Source organism: Coregonus clupeaformis, unplaced genomic scaffold (genome assembly GCF_020615455.1).
Source record: "Coregonus clupeaformis isolate EN_2021a unplaced genomic scaffold, ASM2061545v1 scaf0959, whole genome shotgun sequence".
NCBI lineage: Eukaryota > Metazoa > Chordata > Actinopteri > Salmoniformes > Salmonidae > Coregonus > Coregonus clupeaformis.
The window spans coordinates 26608-53516 of NW_025534413.1; the positions used below are offsets into that span (position 1 = coordinate 26608).

At 40.7% G+C, this 26909-nt stretch overlaps 1 protein-coding gene across 2 annotated transcripts in view; it reads right to left on the reverse strand.

The window, feature by feature from the left end:
- The window catches only part of LOC121555431 (serine protease FAM111A), a 34558-nt gene continuing 7649 nt past the window's right edge, over positions 1–26909 (reverse strand). The window contains exons 2-4 of one of the 2 annotated variants that reach the window (XM_045217186.1): positions 16214–16291; positions 9379–9450; positions 1–1568 (exon numbers count right to left, since the gene is read on the reverse strand). In XM_045217186.1, the coding sequence (XP_045073121.1) occupies positions 87–1568; positions 9379–9450; positions 16214–16264 (1605 nt within the window). In that variant the 5' untranslated portion in view covers positions 16265–16291 and the 3' untranslated portion in view covers positions 1–86. Of the gene's footprint in view, positions 1569–9378; positions 9451–13900; positions 16003–16213; positions 16292–26909 lie in introns of those variants that run through there. The other variant, XM_045217185.1, reaches the window with a different exon arrangement.

Consider the following 26909-nt stretch of genomic DNA (forward strand, 5'->3'; position numbering starts at 1 on the left):
CACCTGGCAGGATTCATCAAAGACTGGGGAGCCAGAAGCTCCATGGAAGAGGCAGGTGTCATAGGTCACTTCAGTGCTGCCTGGCTTCAGGAGCGTGTCATACATCTCTTTGTTCTTTTTATGGAATTATTGATCAGCATATCCATTCTGTCATTTTCCCCAGTCTCTCTTTTGAAAGCCTCGCCTCTACTTTCTCTCTCAATAATGGTGGTGAAATCTGTTTTTTTCACTCCTCCAGCTGGGTGTCCAATGAGACAGACTCCACCTTTCTTTGGAACTGGGCTATAGCTACAGAGAAGACTGGTGGAGGTAGGAACGTCCTGAAGCTCTAGTACAGCAAAGTCCACATATCGATTTAAGTAATCTAATCCATATTGAAAGTCAATGACTTCTGGTTTCACCTCTATACCCTTCGGATGTGACTCGATGGAACGTTCTTTGTTGAATGTGGCAGTTACATTGACTGAAATCTGGTAATCATCAACATAGCAGATGCCATTATTAACAAACAAATGTGCATTTGTCAGAATGTAATGATCAAACAGCAGGAAGCCAGTGCCTTGCCCGACCTTCTCGACATTGATCAGACAGACTGAGTCACTCAGTTCCATCAGCTTCTTTATTGTGTGGACTTCAGAGAACCCCTGGACGCTCTTTCCAAATTCCCCGCTTAAATGACTTAGAACGCCTGAATATTTTCTTTTTTTGTACCTTTTCTTCATCTGCTCAACCAAAACAGCAAACTGGTGGCGAAGAATCTTCAAAATTTCAGCAGAATCTGGTACTGGATGTTTCTGTTTTCCGGGGGGTTCCCCTGCAGCTGATGTTTCATTGCTTCTGTTAGACATGGGGAGTTGTATGGAGTTGGCCTCATCTTCTTTCTTTAGGCTAGAACCAGCTTGTGGATGGGCAGTTGCAGCCTGTGTGGTCTTTTTATCTTCCAAGATCATTTCGAAGGTTCGTTTATTCAGATTGTCAACTAGTACATTCATCTCAACACGCCGCGGTGGATCTGATTCCGTTTCAACAAGAGTGCAAGTTTTAATGAACACATTGTCATGGAAGCGTCCATCTCTTTTTAGTGCTGTCTCCACTGTCTCTCCGCAGATGGCGTAGATGCATAGAGGGCCAAACTTTTTAAGTTTGTTGTTTTTCAGCAGTTGCTTGGTTATGGTTTCCGTACCACCTTTAGATTCAATGTAAAAAATGACATATTTCTCATTTTCTTTATAAATCTGTGTGGGTTCAGTTGTGGCCTCTTTACTATCATTGAAAATGATTGATATGGTGAGCGGGTCATCCTCCTCAATCAGATGACAAGGGAAGTGTGTTGCTATTGGTTTCTTTCCTTTCACTGTTTGGATAACAAGGTCTTGTCTTATCGTTGTGTTCTTTTGTTTTCTTGTCTTCATCCTCTGTTTCTCAGTCTTTTCCTTTAGCTCAAGGAATTTGGGACTTGTTTGAAGAGCCTGTAACACGCTGCCAAGGCTTTTACAGGTGATTTCATACCGGTCTTCTTTTTGGAATTTGAAGACAATGTGGTGAAGATGTCCCTTCTGTGGGGAAATCTATGAAAATGGCAATATGAATACACATACACATTAATATGAATACACATACACATTAATATGAATACACATACACATTAATATGAATACACATACACATTAATATGAATACACATACACATTAATATGAATACACATACACATTAATATGAATGCACATACACATTAATATGAATACACATACACGTATGTCACTTACAATGACACAGGTGTACACTGAACATACAGTGCATACGGAAAGTATTCAGACCCCATCCCTTTTTCAATTTCGAGTCTGATAGCAAAGGTTCTGAAATACTTACAGTGGGGAGAACAAGTATTTGATACACTGCGGATTTTGCAGGTGTTCCTACGTACAAAGCATGTAGAGGTCTGTAATTTTTATCATAGGCACACTTCAACTGTGAGAGACGGAATCTAAAACAAAAATCCAGAAAATCACATTGTATGATTTTTAAGTAATTAATTTGCATTTTATTGCATGACATTAGTATTTGATACATCAGAAAAGCAGAACTTAATATTTGGTACAGAAACCTTTGTTTACAATTACAGAGATCATACGTTTCCTGTAGGTCTTGACCAGGTTTGCAGACACTGCAGCAGGGATTTTGGCCCACTCCTCCATACAGACCTTCTCCAGATCCTTCAGGTTTCGGGGCTGTCGCTGGGCAATACGGACTTTCAGCTCCCTCCAAAGATTTTCTATTGGGTTCAGGTCTGGAGACTGGCTAGGCCACTCCAGGACCTTGAGATGCTTCTTACGGAGCCACTCCTTAGTTGCCCTGGCTGTGTGTTTTGGGTCGTTGTCATGCTGGAAGACCCAGCCACGACCCATCTTCAATGCTCTTACTGAGGGAAGGAGGTTGTTGGCCAAGATCTCGCGATACATGGCCCAATCATCCTACCCTCAATACGGTGCAGTCGTCCTGTCCCCTTTGCAGAAAAGCATCCCCAAAGAATGATGTTTCCACCTCCATGCTTCACGATTGGGATGGTGTTCTTGGGATTGTACTCATCCTTCTTCTTCCTCCAAACACGGCAAGTGGAGTTTAGACCAAAAAGCTATATTTTTGTCTCATCAGACCACATGACCTTCTCCCATTCCTCCTCTGGATCATCCAGATGGTCATTGGCAAACTTCAGACGGGCCTGGACATGCGCTGGCTTGAGCAGGGGGACCTTGCGTGCACTGCAGGATTTTAATCCATGACGGCGTAGTGTGTTACTAATAGTTTTCTTTGAGACTGTGGTCCCAGCTCTCTTCAGGTCATTGACCAGGTCCTGCCGTGTAGTTCTGGGCTGATCCCTCACCTTCCTCATGATCATTGCTGCACCACGAGGTGAGATCTTGCATGGAGCCCCAGACCGAGGGTGACTGACCGTCATGTTGAACTTCTTCCAATTTCTAATAATTGCGCCAACAGTTGTTGCCTTCTCACCAAGCTGCTTGCCTATTGTCCTGTAGCCCATCCCAGCCTTGTGCAGGTCTACAATTTTATCCCTGATGTCCTTACACAGCTCTCTGGTCTTGGCCATTGTGGAGAGGTTGGAGTCTGTTTGATTGAGTGTGTGGACAGGTGTCTTTTATACAGGTAACGAGTTCAAACAGGTGCAGTTAATACAGGTAATGAGTGGAGAACAGGAGGGCTTCTTAAAGAAAAACTAACAGGTCTGTGAGAGCCGGAATTCTTACTGGTTGGTAGGTGATCAAATACTTATGTCATGCAATAAAATGCAAATTAATTACTTAAAAATCATACAATGTGATTTTCTGGATTTTTGTTTTAGATTCCGTCTCTCACAGTTGAAGTGTACCTATGATAAAAATTACAGACCTCTACATGCTTTGTAAGTAGGAAAACCTGCAAAATTGTCACGCCCTGGCTCTGGGGACTATGTTATGTTGAGCCAGGGTGTGTGGTTCTATGTTTGTTTTTCTATGTTTGCCGGTGTGACTCCCAATCAGAGGCAACGAGTGTCAGCTGTCGGCTGGTTGTCTCTGATTGGGAGCCATATTTAATCTGTCGGTTTTTCCTTTGGTTTTGTGGGTTCTTGTTTCAAGTCTGTGTATGTTTTTACCGTGAACTGTCACGTATCGTTTTATTGTTTTGATCGTGTCTCTATTAAAGAGTATGTTTGCATTCAACGCTGCGCCTTGGTCCTCATCTATTGTAGACGATCGTGACAAAAATCGGCAGTGTATCAAATACTTGTTCTCCCCACTGTATGTAAAGAAGGTATCTGTTGTTGTTTTTTAAGAAATTTCAAAACATTTCTAAAAACCTGTTTTCGCTTTGTCACTATGGGTGTAGATTGATAAGGAAAAAAAGTTATTTAATCCATTTTAGAATAAGGCTGTAACATAACAAAATGTTGGTTAGAACAGGTTTTTAGAAATGAAATATTTCTTAAAAATAAAAAACAGATACCTTATTTACATAAGTATTCAGACCCTTTGCTATGAGACTCGATATAGAGCTCAAGTGCGTCCTGTTTCCATTGATCACCCTTGAGATGGACTCCAATCTTCAACTTGATTGGAGTCCACCTGTGGTAAATTCAATTGATTGGACATGATTTGGAAAGGCACACACCTGTCTATATAAGGTCCCACAGTTGACAGTGCATGTCAGAACAAACACCAAGCCATGAGGTCGAAGGAATTGTCCGTAGAGCTCAGAGACAGGATTGTGTCGAGGCACAGATCTGGGGAAGGGTACCAAAAAATTTCTGCAGCATTGAAGGTCCCCAAGAACACAGTGGCCTCCATCATTCTTAAATGGAAGAAGTTTGTAACCACCAAGACTCTTCTTAGAGATGGCCGCCCGGCCAAACTGAGCAATCGGGTGAGAAGGGCCTTGGTCAGGGAGGTGACCAAGAACCCGATGGTCACTCTGACAGAGCTCCAGAGTTCCTCTGTGGAGATGGGAGAACCTTCCAGAAGGACAACCATCTCTGCAGCACTCCACCAATCAGGCCTTTATGGTAGAGTGGGCAGACGGAAGCCACTCCTCAGTAAAAGGCACATGACAGCCCGCTTGGAGTCTGCCAAAAGGCACCTAAAGACTCTCAGACCATGAGATACAAATTCTCTGTTGATGAAACCAAGATTGAACTCTTTGGCCTGAATGCCAAGCGTCATGTCTGGAGGAAACCTGGTACCATCCTTACGGTGAATCATGGTGGTGGCAGCATCATGCTGTGGGGATGTTTTTCAGAGGCAGGGACTGGGAGACTAGTCAGGATCAAGGGAAAGATGAACAGAGCAAAGTACAGAGAAATCCTTGATGAAAACCTTCTCCAGAGCGCTCAGGACATCAGACTGGGTGAAGGTTCACCTTCCAACAGTACAATGACCCTTAGCACACAGCCAAGACAACACAGGAGTGGCTTTGGGACAATTCTCTGAATGTCCTTGAATGGCCCAGCCAGAGCCCGGACTTGAACCCAATCGAACATCTCTGGAGATACCTGAAAATAGCTGTGCAGCAACGTTCCCAATCCAACCTGACAGAGCTTGAGAAGATCTACAGAGAAAAATGGGAGAAACTCCCCAAATACAGGTGTGCCAAGCTTGTAGCGTCATACCCAAGAAGACTCGAGGCTGTAATCGCTGCCAAAGGTGCTTCAACAAAGTACTGAGTAAAGGGTCTGAATACTTATGTAAATGTGATATTTCAGTGTTTTAAAAATAAATAAATGTGTAAACGTTTCAAAAATCCAGTTTTTGCTTTGTCATTATGGGGTATTGTGTGTAGATTGATGAGGGGAAAACAACTATTTAATCCATTTTAGAATAAGGCTGTAACAAAATGTGGGAAAAGTCAAGGGGTCTGAATACTTTCCGAATGCACTGTACATGACTATACAGAAATAATCTCATTGCAATGCACTTATTTGAACTCATATCTATAGTATTTATCTATAGTATTTGTTTTGTAGATTTGCAATAAACATCTTATTTTTTTATATGACTTCAAAGCAATATACTCAACAAATAGCTTATTTTGTATTGCCCTCATACATACTATTTGTACTCATGGTGGAATCCTTTAGAGCTGCAGCGCTTTCAGAAAATATTCATACCTCTTGATTTATTCCACATTTTGTTGTGTTACAGCCTTAATTCAAAATGGATTAAATTGATGTTTTTTCTCACCAATCTACACACAATACCCCATAATGCAAATGTATTGAAAATGAAATACAGAAATATCTCATTTACATAAGTATTCACACCCCTGAGTCAATACTTTGTAGAAGCACCTTTGGCGGTGATTACAGCTTTGAGTCGTCTTGGGTATGTCTGTATCAGCTTTGCACATCTGGAATTGGGGATTTAATCTCATTCTTCCTTGCAAATTTTCTCAAACTCTGTTAAATTAGATGGTGAGCAGAGGTGAACAGCAATCTTCAAGTCTTTCCACCGATTTTCAATGGGATTCAAGTCTGGGCTTTGGCAGGGCCACTGTCACGAGAATTTCTATCTCTAATTCAACCTAAGCTTGAATCATTACCAGCGGTTGTAAGGCTCTGGTTTTAATCATAAATGATTCAAGGTCCACAACCAGCAAGAATGATCTGTATGTTTAATCATGGAGAGCTCTGGCGCCAAAAAACATACATACAGCTGTTATATCCCTTGACACACAAAGGCACTTTGCTCCGCCCACCTTTAAACAGTTTCTCAGTCCCCTTCACCCTGGAATGCTTTCTCAACAGTTTCTAACTCCCCCCTACAATATAACTCTAACACCGTTCACACATTTATACTGTATTTGGGGTGAAATCCTTTAGTCATTATTCTTAAAATACAAATTAATCTATCAGCCACTTAAGGACTTTCACATTCTTGTTGTGAAGCCATTCCAGCGTTGCTTCCAGCGTTGGCTGTATGATTGGGGACATTGTCTATTGGAATGTAAATCTTCGCCCCAGTGTAAGGTGCACTCTGAAGCAGGTTCTCATCAGGCCAAAGAGGAAAATGTTTGTCTCATCAGACCACAGAATCTTTTGCCTTATGATCTCAGAGTCTTTCACGTGCCTTTTTGCCAACTCCAGGCGTGCTCTCATGTGCGTTTTTCTCAGGAGTGGCTTCTGTTTGGCACCCCTCCCATAAAGCCCAGGTTGGTGTCGCGCTGTAGAGACTATTGTCCTTCTGGCAGGTTCTCCCTTCTCAGCCAAGGAACTCTGTAGTTCTGGCAGAGTGGTCATTGGGTTCTTGGTCACCTCAATTTCCATATGATGGAGCCTGTGCTCTTGGAAACTTTCAACATTCTAGCAATTGTTTTATACCCTTCCCCAGATAGATATATGCCTCATTACAATTCTAACTCGGAGATCTACGGACAGTTCCATGGACTTCCTGGTATAGTTTCTGCTCTGAGATGCACTATCAACTGTGGGAACTTACAGTACCAGTCAAGAGTTTGGACACACCTACTAATTCAAGGATTTTTCTTTATTTTTTACTATTTTCTACATTGTAGAATAATAGTGAAGACATCAAAACTATGAAATAACACATATGGAATCATGTAGTAACCAAAAAAGTGTTCAACAAATCTAAATATATTTTAGATTTTATATTCTTCAAAGTAGCCACCCTTTGCCTTGATGACAGCTTTGCACACTCTTGGCATTCTCCCAACCAGCTTCATGAGGTAGTCACCTGGAATGCATTTCAATTAACAGGTGTGCCTTCTTAAAAGTTAATTTGTGGAATTTCTTTCCTTCTTAATATGTTTGAGCCAATCAGTTGTGTTGTGACAACGTATACAGAAGATAGCCTTATTTCTTTGTAAGGACGCTGGGAGACGAGAAGCAAGAATGGACGGAAGACGATGGACAAAACAACATCAAACTGAGGAACAGACAGATATAGGAGAGGTAATTAAACAGTGATGAAGTCCCGGTGAGTCCCATAATTAAGTTCAGGTGCACGTAACGATGGTGGCAGGTATGCGTAACGATGGTGGCAGGTATGCGTAATGATGAGTGAACTGGTGACAACGAGCGCCAGAGAGGGGGAGCGGGAGTAGACGTGACACTCTAGGCATTCTCTCAACCAGCTTCACCTGGAATGATTTTTTTAACAGTCTTGAAGGAGTTCCCACATATGCTGAGCACTTGTTGGCTGCTTTTCCTTCACTCAGGTCCAACTCATCCCAAACCATCTCAATTGGGTTGAGGTCAGGGGATTGTGGAGGCCAGGTCATCTGATGCAGCACTCCATCACTCTCCTTCTTGGTCAAATAGCCCTTACACAGCCTGGAGGTGTGTTTTGGGTCATTGTCCTGTTGAAAAACAAATGATAGTCCCACTAAGCGCAAACCAGATGGGATGGCATATCGCTGCAGAATGCTGTGGTAGCCATGCTGGTTAAGTGTGCCTTGAATTCTAAATAAACACTGACAGTGTCACCAGCAAAGCACCCCCACACCATCACACCTCCTCCTCCATGCTTCACGGTGGGAACCAAACATGCAGAGATCATCCGTACACCTACTCTGCGTCTCACAAAGACACAGCGGTTGGAACCAAAAATCTCACATTTGGACTCCAGACCAAAGGACAGATTTCCACTGGTCTAATGTCCATTGCTCATGTTTCTTGGCCCAAGCAGGTCTCTTCTTATTATTGGTGTCCTTTAGTAGTGGTTTCTTTGCAGCAATTCGACCATGAAGGCCTGATTCACGCATTCTCCTCTGAACAGTTGATGTTGAGATGTGTCTGTTACTTGAACTCTGTGAAGCATTTATTTGGGCTGCAATTTCTGAGGCTGGTAACTCTAATGAATTTATGCTCTGCTGCAGATGTAACTCTGGGTCTTCCTTTCCTGTGGCGGTCCTCATGAGAGCCAGTTTCATCATAGCGCTTGATGGTTTTTGCGACTGCACTTGAAGAAACATTTAAAGTTCTTGAAATGTTCCGTATTGACTGACCTTCATGTCTTATAGTAATGATGGACTGTCATTTCTCTTTGCTTATTTGAGCTGTTCTTGCAATAATATGGACTTGGTCTTTCACCAAATAGAGCTATCTTCTGTATACCACCCCTACCTTTTCACAACACAACTGATCGGCTCAAACACATTAAGAAGGAAAGAAATTCCACAAATTAACTTTTAAGAAGGCACACCTGTTAATTGAAATCCATTCCAGGTGACTACCTCTTGAACCTGGTTGAGAGAATGCCAAGAGTGAGCAAAGCTGTCATCAAGGCAAAGGGTGGCTATTTGAAGAATCTCAAATATGAAATATATTTTGATTTGTTTAACACTTTTTTGTTACTACATGATTCCATATGTGTTATTTCATAGTTTTGACGTATTCACTATTATTCTACAATGTAGAAAATAGTACAAATAAAGAAAAACCCTGGAATGAGTGGGTGTGTCCAAACTTTTGACTGGTACTGTATATAGACATGTGTTTCTTTCTAAATCATTTTCAAACAATTGAATTGGCCACAGGTGGACTCCAATCAAGTTCTAGTGATCTCAAGGATGATCAAAGGAAATTGGATGCACCTGAGCTCAATTTGGAGTGTCATAGCAAATGGTCTGAATACTTTCTGAAGGCTCTGTATATGTTTCCAGCTCATGCATAGCGATATAGCATGTGCTTTTATAATATAATATATGCCATTTAGCAGACACTTTTATCCACAAAAGATACATTTCTCTCATTTAAAAAATAATGCATAAAGCTGTCAATAATTATCTATTACTTGTATTATTAGCTGAAAACAAAACATGTATTGATCAATACTTAAAATGAATGTGTTATAAACATTATTACTGACCATGCTATCGTTAGGCTCAGGCATCTTCATCTTCTCCATCTTTGGAGCCATTTGGTCTGACGGTGAATCACTCTGAAACAGAAAAATAACAGGAATTTGAAGGTTCTAAAGAAAATAAAATATTGACTTTTAGAACATGAAATACCATGTTTATCATGATAATATGGATACACATTCGCTATATATACAAAAATATGTGAACACCCCTTCAAATGAGTGGATTTGGGCTATGCCCGGTCAACTGTAAGCGCTATTATTGTGAAGTGGAAACGTCTAGGAGCAACAACGGCTCAGCAGCGAAGTTGTAGGCCACAAAAGCTCACAGAACGGGATCGCTGAGTGCTGAAGCACGTAGCACGTAAAAATAATCTGTCCTCGGTTGCACCACTCACTACAGAGTTTCAAACTGCCTCTGGAAGCAACGTCAGCATAAGAACTGTTCGTCGGGAGCTTCATGAAATGGGTTTCCATGGCCGAGCAGCCGTACACAAGCCTAAGATCACATTTTAGTCATTTAGCAGACGCTCTTATCCAGAGCGACTTACAGTTAGTGAGTGCATACATTTTTTCATACTGGCCCCCCGTGGGAAACGAACCCACAACCCTGGCGTTGCAAGTGCCATGCTCTACCAACTGAGCTACAGGGGATGCACCATGTGCAATGTCAAGCGTCGGCTGGAGTGGTGTAAAGCTTGCCGCCATTGGACTCTGGAGCAGTGGAAACGCGTTCTTTGGAGTGATGAATCACGCTTCACCATCTGGTAGTCTGGACAAATCTGGGTTTAGTGGATGCCAGGAGAACGCTATCTGCCCGAATGCATAATGCTAACTGTAAAGTTTGGTGGTGGAGGAGGAATAATGGTCTGGGGCTGGTTTTCATGGTTCGGGCTAGGCCACTTAGTTCCAGTGAAGGGAAATCTTAACGCTACAGCATACAATGACATTCTAGACGATTCTGTGCTTCCAACTTTGTGGCAACAGTTCGGGAAGGACCTTTCCTGTTTCAGCATGACAATGCCCCCGTGCACAAAGCCAGGTCCATACAGAAATGGTTTGTTGAGATAGGTGTGGAAGAACTTGACTGGCCTGCACAGAGCCCTGACCTCAACCCCATCGAACACCTTTGGAATGAATTGGAATGCCGACTGCGAGCCAGCGCCTAATCGCCCAACATCAGTGCCCGACCTCACTAATGCTCTTGTGGCTGAATGGAAGCAAGTCCCCGCAGCAATGTTCCAACATCTAGTGGAAAGACTTCCCAGAAGAGTGGAGGCTGTTTTAGCAGCAAAGGGGGGGGGGGACCAACTCCATATTAATGCCCATGATTATGGAATGAGATGTTTGATGAGCAGGTGTCCACATACTTTTGATCATCTTCACAACACTGTCCTATCAAAACTCCTCTTCACAACACTGTCCTATCAAAACTCCTCTTCACAACACTGTCCTATCAAAACTCCTCTTCACAACACTGTCCTATCAAAACTCCTCTTCACAACACTGTCCTATCAAAACTCATCTTCACAACACTGTCCTATCAAAACTCCTCTTCACAACACTGTCCTATCAAAACTCATCTTCACAACACTGTCCTATCAAAACTCCTCTTCACAACACTGTCCTATCAAAACTCACCTTCACAACACTGTCCTATCAAAACTCCTCTTCACAACACTGTCCTATCAAAACTCATCTTCACAACACTGTCCTATCAAAACTCCTCTTCACAACACTGTCCTATCAAAACTCATCTTCACAACACTGTCCTATCAAAACTCCTCTTCACAACACTGTCCTATCAAAACTCCTCTTCAGATCACTGTCTTGTCAAAACTGCAGGTGAAATCTGTGATGACTCCGTCTCTGCACATTGTGACTTATCATTGATATTTAACTTAAATTGTATTTTATTTTACCAGTCCTTGTTTTGTGCGGTATTTGATGTGTGTAAGTAATGAAGCTCATATCTGGGGTTGTAATTCTGCACCAGAGGAGAACAACCTAATTGCAGCCAGGCTTGTCATCATCAGCCAACACAGTAGGCCCAAGCTATGAGGGCTTTTCTCTTAGTCAGAAATTAATATGAAACAACAAACAATCTGAAATGCAAAAATACATTCATGTAGCACTTTATTTTGGTGATAGATTTTCAAAAGAGATAGCCCTTCATCTAAAATACTTAGATTATGTAAAGTCTGACTTGATGTTTGAATTCTTGCTATTAAATAACGTATTCTTACCAATCATGTTTGGCTCTATTCTGTCTATGAAGCTTCATGACACATGTATGCATGATGTGTTAAACTAAACAGCTAACACAGGAGATATGAATAGCATATAAAGTATGTACCACTGTCTGTCTGTCTCACCCTGCACTGTTTAGAGTTGAGCCTCCTCTGTCTGTCTGTCTGTCTGTCTGTCTGTCTGTCTGTCTGTCTGTCTGTCTGTCTGTCTGTCTGTCTGTCTGTCTAACCCTGTACTGTTTAGAGCTGACCACCCATCTTATGTCAAAGAGAGGGTTGCTTCTTCTGTTGTAGTCTAGTGGTAAATCACCACTTCTATAGCTATCATTCATTCCTGCCATAGAAATCCATTCATTAAAATTCATGAAATATAGAAAATACATTCATGAAAACTTTTATGTAATCTTTCATTCTTGAATTTCATTACACTTTGACTCGTGTCTACTCTTGAAAAAAAAAAGTATTTTTCAAATAGCTGTTATTTCATGGCCTGTTTGATTAAATTAAAGATGACATAAACGTTTGTTCACATTTGTGGGTAATGTTATTTTTCCTTTGAATTTACTGAATCGTATTCACAATATCCAACTGATATTTATGTACTGCAGTGAACATAATGTGAAGGTATGTCTTCTCCATAAGAAAAGTATTTCTCAGTAAGAAAGATTCAAACAACAACAAGCTACAAGTAAGCAGTGTTTATTTCTCAAACGCACACAGAGCTCACAGGATACACTTCATAGGTTGTGTTTACACAAGCAGACCAATTCGGATCTTTTAACTAATTATTTTGCAAAAGAGCTGATCTGATTGGTCAAAAGACCAATTAGTGAATAAAAAGATCAGAATTGGGCTGACTGTGTAAACACAGCTTAATAAACCCAAGCAGATGATCTAACACCTTATTGTTTCCCCACTTATACCCCACAATCTCAATGTAAAGTTTTATAGTCTAAACAACCTATAGTGCTTGGGCTCAACAACAAGGTCTAGAGGGAGAGAGGGCAGTCCTGCTCCTAACAACAAGGTCTAGAGAGAGAGAGGGCAGTCCTGCTCATAACAACAAGGCCTGGAGAGAGGGCAGTCCTGCTCATAACAACAAGGCCTGGAGAGAGGGCAGTCCTGCTCATAACAACAAGGCCTGGAGAGAGGGCAGTCCTGCTCATAACAACAAGGCCTAGAGAGAGGGCAGTCCTGCTCATAACAACAAGGCCTAGAGAGAGGGCAGTCCTGCTCATAACAACAAGGCCTGGAGAGAGGGCAGTCCTGCTCATAACAACAAGGCCTGGAGAGAGAGAGGGCAGTCCTGCTCATAACAACAAGGCCTAGAGAGAGGGCAGTCCTGCTCATAACAACAAGGCCTGGAGAGAGAGAGGGCAGTCCTGCTCATAACAACAAGGCCTGGAGAGAGAGAGGGCAGTCCTGCTCATAACAACAAGGCCTGGAGACCTGCTCTCTGTACAATACAATCAGTAAATAATTGAAGTGCACTAATCTAACAAAGCAAAATAATAAAGGACAGGATTCCATAAATTAATTCAAGACATCACCACCATGATTCAATACAACATTAGCAACAAAAAAAACGAATAATGATTCTCCATAATCAATATACCAAAATGATTACTTGATCAACCCTGTGTGTCAAACCTGTATCCTTTGATGAGTCTGTACACTCTGTTATGAAGTTCTGGCCAAAGGAGAGGGTTTCCATTCTGGCTCTCATGCTTTATTGCTGCATTACAAAGTAAACATCTGCAGTCTATAGAATACATTGTCGTTGTCTGATGAAAACCTAGTAACTTTTTTTTTGCCCATTTTCATTTTTTATATGTTTTGAAAGCAGTAACTTTCCTCAATGTAGGCGGAACATTTCATGACTCTAGGATCAAGAAAATGTATACAAAATAGCTTCTGAAGTTTCGAAATTGTATGTTCGTTAATGGTCAAATATGGCAGTTTTCCTGAGAAGTGTGTTTTGGAGATAAGAGGTTTTCGCCCGACAGCGACGATATGTGATACCGTGGCTTTCCTAAATAAAATGGGCACATCACCATATCCCTCTATAGCTGATGTCTACAGTTGAAAATAAGCGAAGGGGAAATATTTCCTCTTTGGGCGGCAGTTAGCCTAGAGGTTAGAGTGTTGTGCTAGCAACTGAAAGGTCGCTGGTTCGAATACCTGAGCCAACAAGGTGAAACATTTGTCGACGTGCCCTTGAGCAAGGCACTTAACCCTAATTTGCTTCAGGAGCGCTGTACTACTATGGCTGACCCTGTAGAACAACACATTACACTGCACCTATCTACTGTGTGTGACAATAAAAACATTATTATTATTTGATTTAGAGCTGCTTCCCAACTCACAGGTGACGTCTGCAGCCTGATAAAACATAGTTCAGAACCTAATTCCCATCCTTGCTATACGTTGTCTTTAGTTCAGAGATCAATTTAAGCATCCCATCTCTGACCACTGGGGTATTAGTGTTTGCAGGTAGCTATGTGGTCTTCATTTTAGTGATAAGACAGTCAATGAGCTCAGACAGATGTTGGTTTTTCTTGGCAACATTGGTGAATCCTGACAACATTTTACAATTGTTTGTCTCCACCAAGTAGCACAATACGTTTTCTAGAATGATTCTGAGAGGGATTGCATATTCAATCACACTCTGAGTTTCTTGAGTTTCCGGAGATTTGTAAGAAAACCCACCAGTGTGCATGGCAACCACCTGGCAGCCATATACTTCAGTGCCACCAATGACTTGACGATGACAGGGATTTATAACCGGAGACCCAGAGGCTCCATTCAAGCAGAAGGTGTTATAGGTCAGCACAGCACATTGCCCCTGCGTTATCTGCTCATTAAACTCTTTGTTCAACTTATTACCCTCCATGTTTTCTTTTATTAACATGATGGAGCTCTCGTTTTCTCTTAGATGTTTTCTCTCAGCTGCCATTCTTTGTTCTACCGATATTATGGTCGTGGAGTCCATCTTTTTAATCCCTCCATTTGGATGGCCAAAAATGTAGATCACACCTGTCTGAGGGACTGGGCCATACTTCTGAAGGAGACCTGGAGGAAACTCGCAATTGGATGGGTTACAACACTCCAGTATGGCATAGTCAACCAGACGCCCCCACTTATCAGATGGATATTGGAGGGCAACCACTTCTGGTTTAACATCTAACTTTAGCTCACCAGTTTTATTAAGTGGGTTGTCCAAATGAAACGTGACAGTTGTGGCAACCGACAGTTTCTTTCCAGTCAATACACCTTCATCCTTAAACAAATGAGCATTTGTCAGGATGAAGTTATCGAACAGCAGGAAACCTGTGCCTTCAGTCAATTGCTGTCCATCAAATAATTCGACCTTACAGACTGAGGTGGTCACTTCTGCCAGCTCTGTTAACCTGTACACTTCAGTAAAACCCTCAGATTTCTTATCAAATTCCTTCCTCATCAACTCTATCACTTCAGACTCAGATTTTGCCTGTGGATACCTACTCTTCATCTGATCTAGTAAACCTTTAAACTGGTCACGTAAGATCTGCTGAATTTCACTAGAATCTGGCATGGGAAAGTATTTTTGTTTCTTTTTTGCCTGTTTTTCTTGTTGCTCCTGTGTGTTTCCCATCGAGGGCCCCTCCTCTGATGTTGAACTTGGGTTGGACTGAGAGGGTTGTGTGGTGTCACCTTCAGATTTTAAACTTTTGTCAGAAATCGTTGGTTTTGTGGTTCTTTTAAGAATAATTTCAAATTTGCGATCTTTTAGGTTATTTACTACAGCGGACATATCAATAATCACTTGTTTTTGTGGTAACTCACAGAGTGTAGATGTTTTTTTAAACACAATGTCTGAGAAGCGCCCATCTGTTTCCAGAGCTGACTTGACTGTATCCCCATATTTTGCATAGATACACAGAGGGGTAAAATGCTTTAATTGTTTGTTTTTAAGCAGATCCTTGGTTTTGGTGTTTTCCCCACCTGTTGTCTCAACACAGAAAGTGACAAATTTTGATTTTTGCTGTTCAAGTTCTTTTCCCTGTTCAAATTCTTTTCCCTGTTCAAATTCTTTTCCCTGTTCAAATTCTTTTCCCTGTTCAAATTCCCTTTTCCCATCTATGGCTGGTGTTTTTGTTGTAGAGAGAGCAGAGATTTCGAGTGTCTCACCCTCATTAATTAAGAAACATGGAAAGTGCTCCGCTATGGCCCCTTTTTCATTCACAATGACAACTTCTCTCCTTTCCACCTTATCAATTAGTTTACAGAATATCTCATTTCTTTTGAGAACTTCTAATATGGTGCCAGGTTCGGTACAGGTGATTTCCACTTTCTTTGTCAAGTTTCCACTAAGAAAGTAGAATTGGTGACAGTGTTCTTCCTGTGGAGGAATTTATAAAGAATGTTACAATTCTTTATAAATATTCTGTTTGTCTGGTTAAATTATAATAGATCATGCCCCATAACGTTTCTGCATTCCCAAGATTCTTGGGGGTGTTAAAACTTGCTTATTAAACCCTGATAGTCATTATCAATATACTAAACAAATACTTCATGATGGATTAGAAATGCGTTATTAACATTATACTGACCTTGTTATTATGAGGCTCAGACATTTTCATAATTTTGTTATTTGAAGCCATTTGATCTGACGATGGATCACTCTGGAACTGAAGAACAACAGGAGTTTGACGTTGTAAGAAAAGACAGAACATGATTATGATATAGATGCACAAGACCAACAACATATTTATAATTCATATTAGTTATCCTGAACAACAGCTCTTGATCTTTGATCAAATAAAGTTAATACAGTATGTCAGAGCAGGTGAAATCGTCAAGGTATCTGACGTAAGTCAATGGCTCAGTGTTTGTTGTTGACAGCTACAGCCTTCATGGGTAACACTTTCGTATAGTCTATCTGTAGAGGTTCAACAATAGATCATTCATGTATAAACATGTGTTTACTCTCCATAAATGTTGGTTTATTGCTAAAGTTACTCAAGAACAAAAATTGTTATTTGTCATAATTCTATTCTTTTTGTTTTTGAGACTTAATTAGTCTCGAAGGGGGGAAATATGTAGTGTCTGAGGGTCTATGATTTTGCTGACGTTTGCAAAAAGTGTGTTAGAGGAAACTTGGCTCTGCTTGCGGAAACATCTGGAAAGCATTACTACATAGGCTTCTTGGAATAGAGGATATGGGGAGATATGTGGAAGGCCAGGGATTGGTTTATTAAAATCACGCCATATTATGTTACATAGGATATAAATACCAGGTTCTGAACAAAGGGAGGGGGAGAGACAACATATTGGATCAACAGATTGGCCGTTTCTCTCCAGATATAACTGCAGATATCTGTAAATTAATACTGTGAACTTTGATACAATAAAATCTTTATAATCAAAGAACAGTGTAAGCGGACTTCTTATCATCACAGCATAATTAGCAACGTTGTCTTGGACACCACATTAATTGGCGACGAGGATTGGGGCGTGTTGCATCTTTTCTCAGCGTTCCATTCATGGGCTACGAAGTGACTCCCGCTCAAGAGGCATGCAGATACGGTGAGCTTTCTCACAAATTTGGGCGCTGGTCAGTTCGTGTGGCTGTGTGTGTGCGCGCTGGGGGGATGTACCGTCAAAGAACTTGTGTGCGCGCTTTGCTGTTATTTGCTGTGTGATGAGAATCCGTTCTAAAATTCTAAATTTGTTTGCGTTGGGAACAACGCAAACAGGGGGGAATGTATATAGGAATTATTGACACTGGGCACACATATTTTGGCTTGGAAAAAAGTGTGAGTGTCCAGGAAAAGCATGAAGGAATAAGGCCAGGAAATAAGGAAAAAGTATACTTTTAGGACGTCGCTGATTAAGGAAAGCCCTCAAAGAGGCGATCATTAAGATGGGCCATAAATCCTAGGACAGTCATTAGATTGACTGTCGGGTCAGTTCCGGGAACTGGAGATTGTGGAAGATATATTCAATTGTATGTTACCTCTCGGAATATATTTGACGAAGTATATATCCGAAGTAACCTCTCATTGAATGTCTACAACTAGAGGTAGCAGAAATTTAGGAAGGAACAATGAGAAATAAGGAGCGACGGTAGCATGCTTAGTGTATTGTATGAACAGATGCATTCTTGTTTAAACTATGTCTCTGTGTGTGTGTGTGTGAGAGCCTATGCATGTGTATGAGTACATGGAGAGGTCTCTAATGTGTTCCAGCTGTGTGTCGACTAGGCTATGACAACAGGGGTTTTAGTTTTTTTGTAAGGAAATATGTTAGTTATGGTTAAAACCTTATGAGAACTTTTCATACTTGTTAAAAAAAAATATATATATGAGCCCCTGGGAGGATGATTATTTGTAATGGATTAGAAAATAACTAAAATAACTATGAATCTGCAGATTAGAATAATTAAACATAACAAACTTTGAAGTAGGATTTCTGTTCTGTTCTGTTGGTTTGTGAGTTTTGTTAAGTGTTACTGTTGTCAAAGGGGGGAGAGATCGGAGCGACAGCGGGTCTGTCTACTCTGTTGTTTAGCTGGGAGAGAGCTGCTTGGGAGAGCTCTGTTTACCCTGAAATCGCATTGGTGACTGAACTACGCACGCGTGGGATTTTATGAGTTTAGAGTTACGTAGAACAAATGTGCCACTCCCCTGCCTGCAGTCTCAGAGCAGACAAAGAGGGAGGGGGAGACTTGCACGAATGTTCTGTTTGTTGAATTAACTGTTGCTTGGCTGTGGAACTGTTTGGCTGACATCGGTTGAGTTGATGAATGAGAGATATGTTGATGGATAAAAAAATATAAATAATTAAATAAATAAATAAAATTAAATGTTATTGAGCTATTTATAGTATTCCTGAGTTAAGCTGTTTGCTTATTTCTTAGCGCGAATGTGAACATAGGTATGCATAAAATACTAAATTATTGTCTGTTTCTTTGTTCTTCTGTCATGTGAGAGACGATGAGAAGGAGGAGAGAGAGAGAGAGAGAGGAGGTGCTGACGAGTGCGTCACGTGACAGGGGTGTGCTGACACGGATCAACTCCAACTAAGGCCAGTACTGTTTATCCACAAAACCCACTCTCCCTTACAGGATATAATAGATGCATTGTGTATGCATAGAATATTTCATGTTGTGACCATTTTACAGGAACTTGGCAACAGACTGATGAATTGATGTAATTGATAATTCCACATTAGGGTTTTTGTGAATGAATTGTTTTGATTAGAGTTGTGTTGGAAATCCAGCACTGACATTATTCTGTAAAATTAAGGTAATTGGGTGATTATTAAGCAATGGGTTTGTGAGTGCTGTAGTGTTGCAGGATTAGAGGTCTTTATTTTTTTGGGGGTTGCTCTGAAGGTGACTACTTTCATTTACTTTTCCTGATCGGATGTGGTAAGATTGCCACTAATCAATAATCTGGTAAAATAAAATAAAATGAATAAATAAGTAAATTGATGAATAAATTAATAAATTATATAATATATAAAAAAATTAATAAATATATTACAAATAAAATAAATAAAAAGGAGAGACACAAATAAAAGAGTCGTTACAATGGGGGAAAAGGACATCAAAACTACAAAAGCAATTACTCCTCTTGATGTAGTACAGAATAGTAATCCTCTAGTTAATGGTATTGCAAGGTTATGTGGAAAATGGAATAAACGTTGGCCTGACATTGAACAACCATGGCCAGTGGAAGGGACTCTTAACCCAGACGTCATCAAGATAATGCAAGTGCTTGTATCCACGTATAAGGCAGATCAAAAGAAGGGGAAAAAGGGACACCAACATAAAGAAAAGAGACAAAGAGAGCTGGGTGTTCTTAAGCTGTTTGAAAATGAAGGACAAAAACTGATAAAAGATACAAAAGATAAAAGAGACCGAGGTATAGAGAAAATGGCAAAATAAGTGAAGGTAACAGAAAAACTAATGGCAGAAGTCAATACACCTTTCTCACATATGGATTCAGCAAAAACACCCCCACCTTATGAGAATGAAGTCAAGTTTAAGGACGTCTATCCTCAGCTTCCAGTGATCATTCAGGAGGGTGATTATTGCATCAGAGATGAAGATGAACGAATAATAGAGAGAGGACAAGCAGAAACGACCATAAAGATGAATCCAAACTCCAAAAGTAGGAAGAAAACGAGATGTCTGGAAACTAAGGGTAGAGTGAGGTTCAGGAGGATGGAACTTGATGATGATGATGATGATCAGAGTGATTCAGAAGAGATCATGGGTGGATATGACTCCGTGATCAGAAGGAAGTTGGCAAGAGAGGAAAGAAGAAGGATACTAGAGATTTGATCTCTGATGGAAGTTGAAGGAAGAAGGATACTAGAGATTTGATCTCTGAGGAAAGTGAAGATGGAGAAAGCAATGAAGACTTGGAGATTAAAGGTGCTTCATATTCAAGAGGATTTTATCCTACAATGACTAGCACAGAAGAAATAGAACAAGATATAGATCGATGCATATCATGCCTGGATAAGGCCAATAATTTAGAAGAAGTAAGACAATTGGAAGAACAACTCAAGAAGCTGAAGATACAGAAGAAAAAACGGATGGAAAAAGGATCCCAAGAATTGGAGAAGAAGTATACATTGAGGCCAAGGAAAGAGGGCACCAGTAAGAAGATGATGCAAAGTGATCATTCAAGGACAAAACTTAGAATATAAGCCTTTGAAGAATACCGATATGTCAACAACTAGAAAGAACAGGACCAAGAAACTCTCAGAAAACTCAATGAAATACAACTGGTGGAGAATAAGAAGGAGAAGAAAAGCTTTGGTTATGAAGAATCAGTGTGAACCAAATCAACAATCACTGCTACAGCTTCAACTGAACAAGGTCAAATGCAATTGTACCAGCAACAACTAGTGGTACAAGTTGTTTCCTATTCAATAACCAGTTTCTGGACAGAGACAGAATTGGAGAGGAAGAGGACGAGAAGGTTTAGGAAGAGGAAGAGGAGGAACATTTAAGCTATACTTCCAGCAATCTTGAAGAAGTGTGTTATGATTGTGGACAGGTTGGTGATTTTGCCTGTGAGTGTAATGGGCCAGAAGGAAACACAAGAGGGAATTTCAGAGGAAGATACAGGAGCAAGTGAAGATCATCTGGAGGACAGGTGAACCCTATAGGGGAAAGGAGCAAGGATTCTAGGGGTGCCTAGAAGAGCCGAAAGTGGGGTTTCAGCTGGTAGCACCAGTTAGGGAAAAAGATCCAACAATTGAAGTGAAAATAAACAATGGACTATGGGAAGTGATGATGGATAGCGGAAAGGCTTTTATCTGTGTTCAGCCTGAAGATGCTACACATCTCCCTATGTCCAATCAACTAATTAGGACAATCGGATTTGAGGGAGTGAAACAGCTGATTCCTCTTACGGAACCAATTGAGCTCTGCTATGAAAATCAGTTAATAAAGCAACTGGCTTTTTGGTCAAGCTATAGAAGGCAATGGAGAGAGAGAGAGAGATATAGTTATAATAATAATTATAAAATGTCCTTGTTTTACATTTTACAATTTGGTTGAGTTGACATTCATATGTGAAAATCCCAAATGATTACTGTAATGTGAACCAAACAGTCTCTTATGATGACATGACTAGTACCTACAACAGGTATGTTCAAAAGACAGTGGTCAATTTTCGAAAGGTTTTGGATTGATAAACTTGTGTTATTACCAACGATACTATTATGTACAGGGTGTGTTCGTAAATGCAATCTGGAGTGCCAGAGTGCGCTCTGGGCGTTCGTAAATTCAGAGCGTTGTCATATTGTCCGTTCATAATTTTAGAGCGTTTCGGCTCTCGGAGGGTTCAGAGGTCATACTGGCCGCTCTGGCCGAGGAGTTGGGTTGACCCGAGCCTTCTGACCTCACAACGGCAGTCAAGCACACAAGCTAACTGGCTAACTTGCTAGCTACTTCCAGACACAAATGAGAGAACACCGCAATCTAACCATTTTACTCGCCCTAGCAGAGCTGGTTAGGCAGTTTTCATATTATACAGAGCGTTGGTGACTGTAACTGTGCTGCTGGCAACAATTTAATTACGCTTTTGTTGCCGACGTTTACTGACACCGGCCATATTCAACGGGTGTTGAGCGGTCGTAAATTCATCAGTTATTCTGCGCGCTGGTACACAGACGAGAGTGCCCTGAAATCGGAGTAGATAGCCAGAGTGAATTTACGAACGCACCCTTAATGTGACATTCAGGGCCCTATTTTAACAAACCTAACACAATGGTACATCTTAGCGCTGGCGTTAGCGTTATAGGTTCGGGGGTAGTGGCCGAAATATTTTGTATATTTTCACAACCTGAAAGGGCAGGATTTTCACTAAAGAGCTGGGTTTTCACTAAAGAGCTGGGTTTTCACTAAAGAGCTGGGTTTTCACTAAAGAGCTGGGTTTTCACTAAAGAGCTGGGTTTTCACTAAAGAGCTGGGTTTTCACTAAAGAGCTGGGTTTTGATGAATAAACAAGTTATGGGTGTGGACTGTAGTGTATTAAGATTATGACTTTCTTAATGGGTTTAAGTGGAACCTTTGAGGATGTTTATTTTAGTATCAAGAGGGAATGTTTTAGTGTAACGCCACATACAACAGACAGGAAGTGTGTGTGTTGTAGACAGGGGATTGGACAGTAGAGGGAGCCACCCACATCTTGGGAAGATTATATATACTGGGTAAAAAGCGAAGAAGAGGTTAGAGCAGACATTACAATTCGAGGACACTGCTCTCCGGGTGGGCATGACATCCGTCACTTATGCTGAAATCTTGTGATATGAATAAAACGTATGATCAAGGTTCAGTATGAGCGGACTCCTTTGTTTATCAGCAATAATTGCCAGCATTTACTCGATACTACAAATGGCGTCACGAAAAGGGAGGGTCTGCATCTCTTCTTTGTTCCATTCATTCAGCCGCCAAGCTAACTCGTTCTGAAGTCATGGCCAGATAAGGGTGAGTTTTTTCTCACCGCTTTGGGAGTTTGTTAGTTTGGATGCTATTTGAGTGTGTACTGGAGAGATGTACCGTTAGGACCGATGTGCTTTATGTTGCTTTATTGCTGAGAACTTGGGGTCTGGCTAATCATTATAAAAAAAATTGCACTGGTAAACAGCGCAAAAGGGGGGAGAGCCTATAGATTGGCTATAGAGATATGTTGCTTGAATAGTAAGTCAAGAACAATTGATGGAAGTGAATAAGGCAGATATACAGTGGGGAGAACAAGTATTTGATACACTGCCGATTTTGCAGGTTTTCCTACTTACAAAGCATGTAGAGGTCTGTCATTTTTATCATAGGTACACTTCAACTGTGAGAGATGGAATCTAAAACAAAAATCCAGAAAATCACATTGTATGATTTTTAAGTAATTAATTTGCATTTTATTGCATGACATAAGTATTTGATACATCAGAAAATCAGAACTTAATATTTGCTATAGAAACCTTTGTTTGCAATTACAGAGATCATACGTTTCCTGTAGGTCTTGACCAGGTTTGCACACACTGCAGCAGGGATTTTGGCCCACATCTCCATACAGACCTTCTCCAGATCCTTCAGGTTTCGGGGCTGTCGCTGGGCAATACGGACTTTCAGCTCCCTCCAAAGATGTTCTATTGGGTTCAGGTCTGGAGACTGGCTAGGCCACTCCAGGACCTTGAGATGCTTCTTACGGAGCCACTCCTTAGTTGCCCTGGCTGTGTGTTTCGGGTCGTTGTCATGCTGGAAGACCCAGCCACGACCCATCTTCAATGCTCTTACTGAGGGAAGGAGGTTGTTGGCCAAGATCTCGCGATACATGGCCCCATCCATCCTCCCCCTCAATACGGTGCAGTCGTCCTGTCCCCTTTGCAGAAAAGCATCCCCAAAGAATGATGTTTCCACCTCCATGCTTCACGGTTGGGATGGTGTTCTTGTGGTTGTACTCATCCTTCTTCTTCCTCCAAACACGGTGAGTGGAGTTTAGACCAAAAAGCTCTATTTTTGTCTCATCAGACCACATGACCTTCTCCCATTCCTCCTCTGGATCATCCAGATGGTCATTGGCAAACTTCAGACGGGCCTGGATATGCGCTAGCTTGAGCAGGGGGACCTTGAGTGCGCTGCAGGATTTTAATCCATGACGGCGTAGTGTGTTACTAATGGTTTTCTTTGAGACTGTGGTCCCAGCTCTCTTCAGGTCATTGACCAGGTCCTGCCGTGTAGTTCTGGGCTGATCCCTCACCTTTCTCATGATCATTGGTGCCCCACGAGGTGAGATCTTGCATGGAGCCCCAGACCGAGGGTGATTGACTGTCATCTTGAACTTCTTCCATTTTCTAATAATTGCGCCAACAGTTGTTGCCTTCTCACCAAGCTGCTTGCCTATTGTCCTGTAGCCCATCCCAGCCTCGTGCAGGTCTACAATTTTATCCCTGATGTCCTTACACAGCTCTCTGGTCTTGGCCATTGTGGAGAGGTTGGAGTCTGTTTGATTGAGTGTGTGGACAGGTGTCTTTTATACAGGTAATGAGTTCAAACAGGTGCAGTTAATACAGGTAATGAGTGGAGAACAGGAGGGCTTCTTAAAGAAAACCTAACAGGTCTGTGAGAGCCGGAATTCTTATTGGTTGGTAGGTGATCAAATACTTATGTCATGCAATAAAATGCAATTTAATTACTTAAAAATCATACAATGTGATTTTCTGGATTTTTGTTTTAGATTCCGTCTCTCACAGTTGAAGTGTACCTATGATAAAAATGACAGACCTCTACATGCTTTGTAAGTAGGAAAACCTGCAAAATCGGCAGTGTATCAAATACTTGTTCTCCCCACTGTACGTATACATTAGGACATTGCGGGATTTGATAAGCCCTCGGAACGAACGAGGCGACCTCTAGGGTGGGCCATAAATCCTAATAACGCATTCGGTGTGATTAGGTCAGTCTAGGACTGGAGTTTTGGTTATACATTTTATTGTAAGTTGCTGCTCATCTTCTATCCGACGAGGTATCTGCTTGGGGGGACCTCTCATAAAATATCCATAATTCACGGCAGCCTAAAGTTATTGAAAAAGGAAAAAGTAATTTAAGAAGCAATGTCGGGTGCATTGTTTTCATGCCACATGGTACTTACATGCTAATGCTAAATGCTAATGCTATCTGCTGCATGCTAACATGTGACCTTAGAGGTCCACTGCGATGGAATAAAGCCTCTTAAATTATGTTTGTGTGTGTAGAATTTAGGCTCTATGCTTTGTGAGTTCTGTTAAATGTTGTTTGACTATGAGGGGAAAACGGAGTTACAGCAGGACTGTTAACTGTGTGTTTGGGTTGGAGAGAGAACTAAAAAGCTGCCGTCCACGGTGAAATCGTATGGTTAAATGTATTTGCGCATGCGTTTGATTGTACTACACTAGGTTACGACACGTGGGAGTTTACGGCACGAGATTATGACACGTTTGATTTTACGGTACTAAACTACAACACGTTGTTTACTAGAACTACAACAAGGGGGATTTTGGGTAAATGGGTCATACTTCTGTTGGATTGTACTGCAGGGGGAGACAGAGAAACAGACGAGAGGGAACAAAGAGAAAATATTTGAAAATGAATGGAATCTTCTAGTTGTTAAAGCGGCTGTTGGTTAAAGATGAAACTGGTTTTGTGACCTATTGAATTGATAAATGAGAGAGATATATGTTGACTGATTAAGATAAATAAAATAAAATGACGGATTAAAATAAAATAAAAATGTTATTGAGCTATCTATATTTATTCCTGAGTTGATTCTTAGAGCGAATGTGAACGAAGGAATATTGAATGCTGGAAATAACTCAGTGACTGCATAGACTGCTAAATTCTTTTTCTGTGTCTCTGTTCTTTTGTCATATGAGAGGAACGATAGGACGAGAGGAGAGAGAGAGAGAAAGAGAGGAGGGGCTGGCGTGTACGTCACGTGACAAGGATCGAGTCAAAAAGGTTTTGGTACTGTTCTGTTTACAAAATCTTCCCCTACAGGATATTTGATGTTATGACAATTTCACAGAGGCTTGGCAAATACTGATTCATTAAAAATTTGCATTTTGGAGTTTCTGTGCATCACTTGGGTTGATTGGAGTTGTGTTGGGAATCGAGTACTGACATTATTCTGTAAAATTAAGATAATTGGGTGCTTATAAAGCAAGGGAGTTTATGGGTATTGTAGTCTGAAGTTGACTACTTGCATTTACTTTCCGGATGGGTTGTGGTAAGATAGCCACTAATTGATAAATTGGTAAAATAGGAATAATAGGAATATAGAAATAAAAAATTGTTTTAATTATTCATATTTTTTTTATTGATATTTAGTATTTTATTTTTTTGCTATTTTTTTAAATAAATTTTATTTAAAAAAAATATATATATTTGAATTTTTTAATATTCATATTTTGGTTGATTGATTTAAAAAATAATAATAATAATAATTCACAATAAAGGAATATAAAAGGGTTGTTACAATGGGGAAAAAAGACATCAAGGCTATGAAGGTAATTACACCTGTTGATATAGTACAAAATAGTAATCCTTTAACTAAAGTATTGCTAGGTTATCCGGCAAATGAAACAAAAGTTGCCCTTCATTCTCAAACAAAAACTGATAAAAGATTCCAGCAATAAGATAAACAAAGGTATAGGGAAAAGGCTAAAGGAAGAGAAGGCGACAGAAAAACGAATGGCAGAAGTTAGTACACCTTTCTCACATACGGATTCAGCAAAAACACCCCCACCTTATGAGAAGGAAGTAGAGCTTAGGGATGTTTATCCTCAGCTTCCGGTGATCATCCAGGAGGGTGATTATTGCATCAGAGATGAAGATGAACGAATAACAGAGAGAGGAAAAGCAGAAACGACGATAAAGATGAATCCAAAACTCCAGAAGGAAGAAAATGAGATGTCTGGAAGAGAAGAGTGAGGTTAAGGAAGATGGAATTTGAAGAAGATGATGGTGATGAAGATGAGAGTGATTGAGAAGAGATCATGGGTGGTATGACTCTGTGATCAGAAGGAAGTGGCAAGAGAGGAAAGAAGAAGGATACTAGAGATTTGATTTCTGATGAAAGTGAAGATGGAGAAAGCGATGAAAATTTGGAGATTAAAGGTGCTTTATGTTCAAGAGGATTTTATCCTACAATGACTAGCAAAGAAGAAATAGAGATATAGACCGATGTTTATCATGCCTGGATAAAGCAAATAGTTTAGAAGAAGTAACACAACTGAAGATACAGAAGA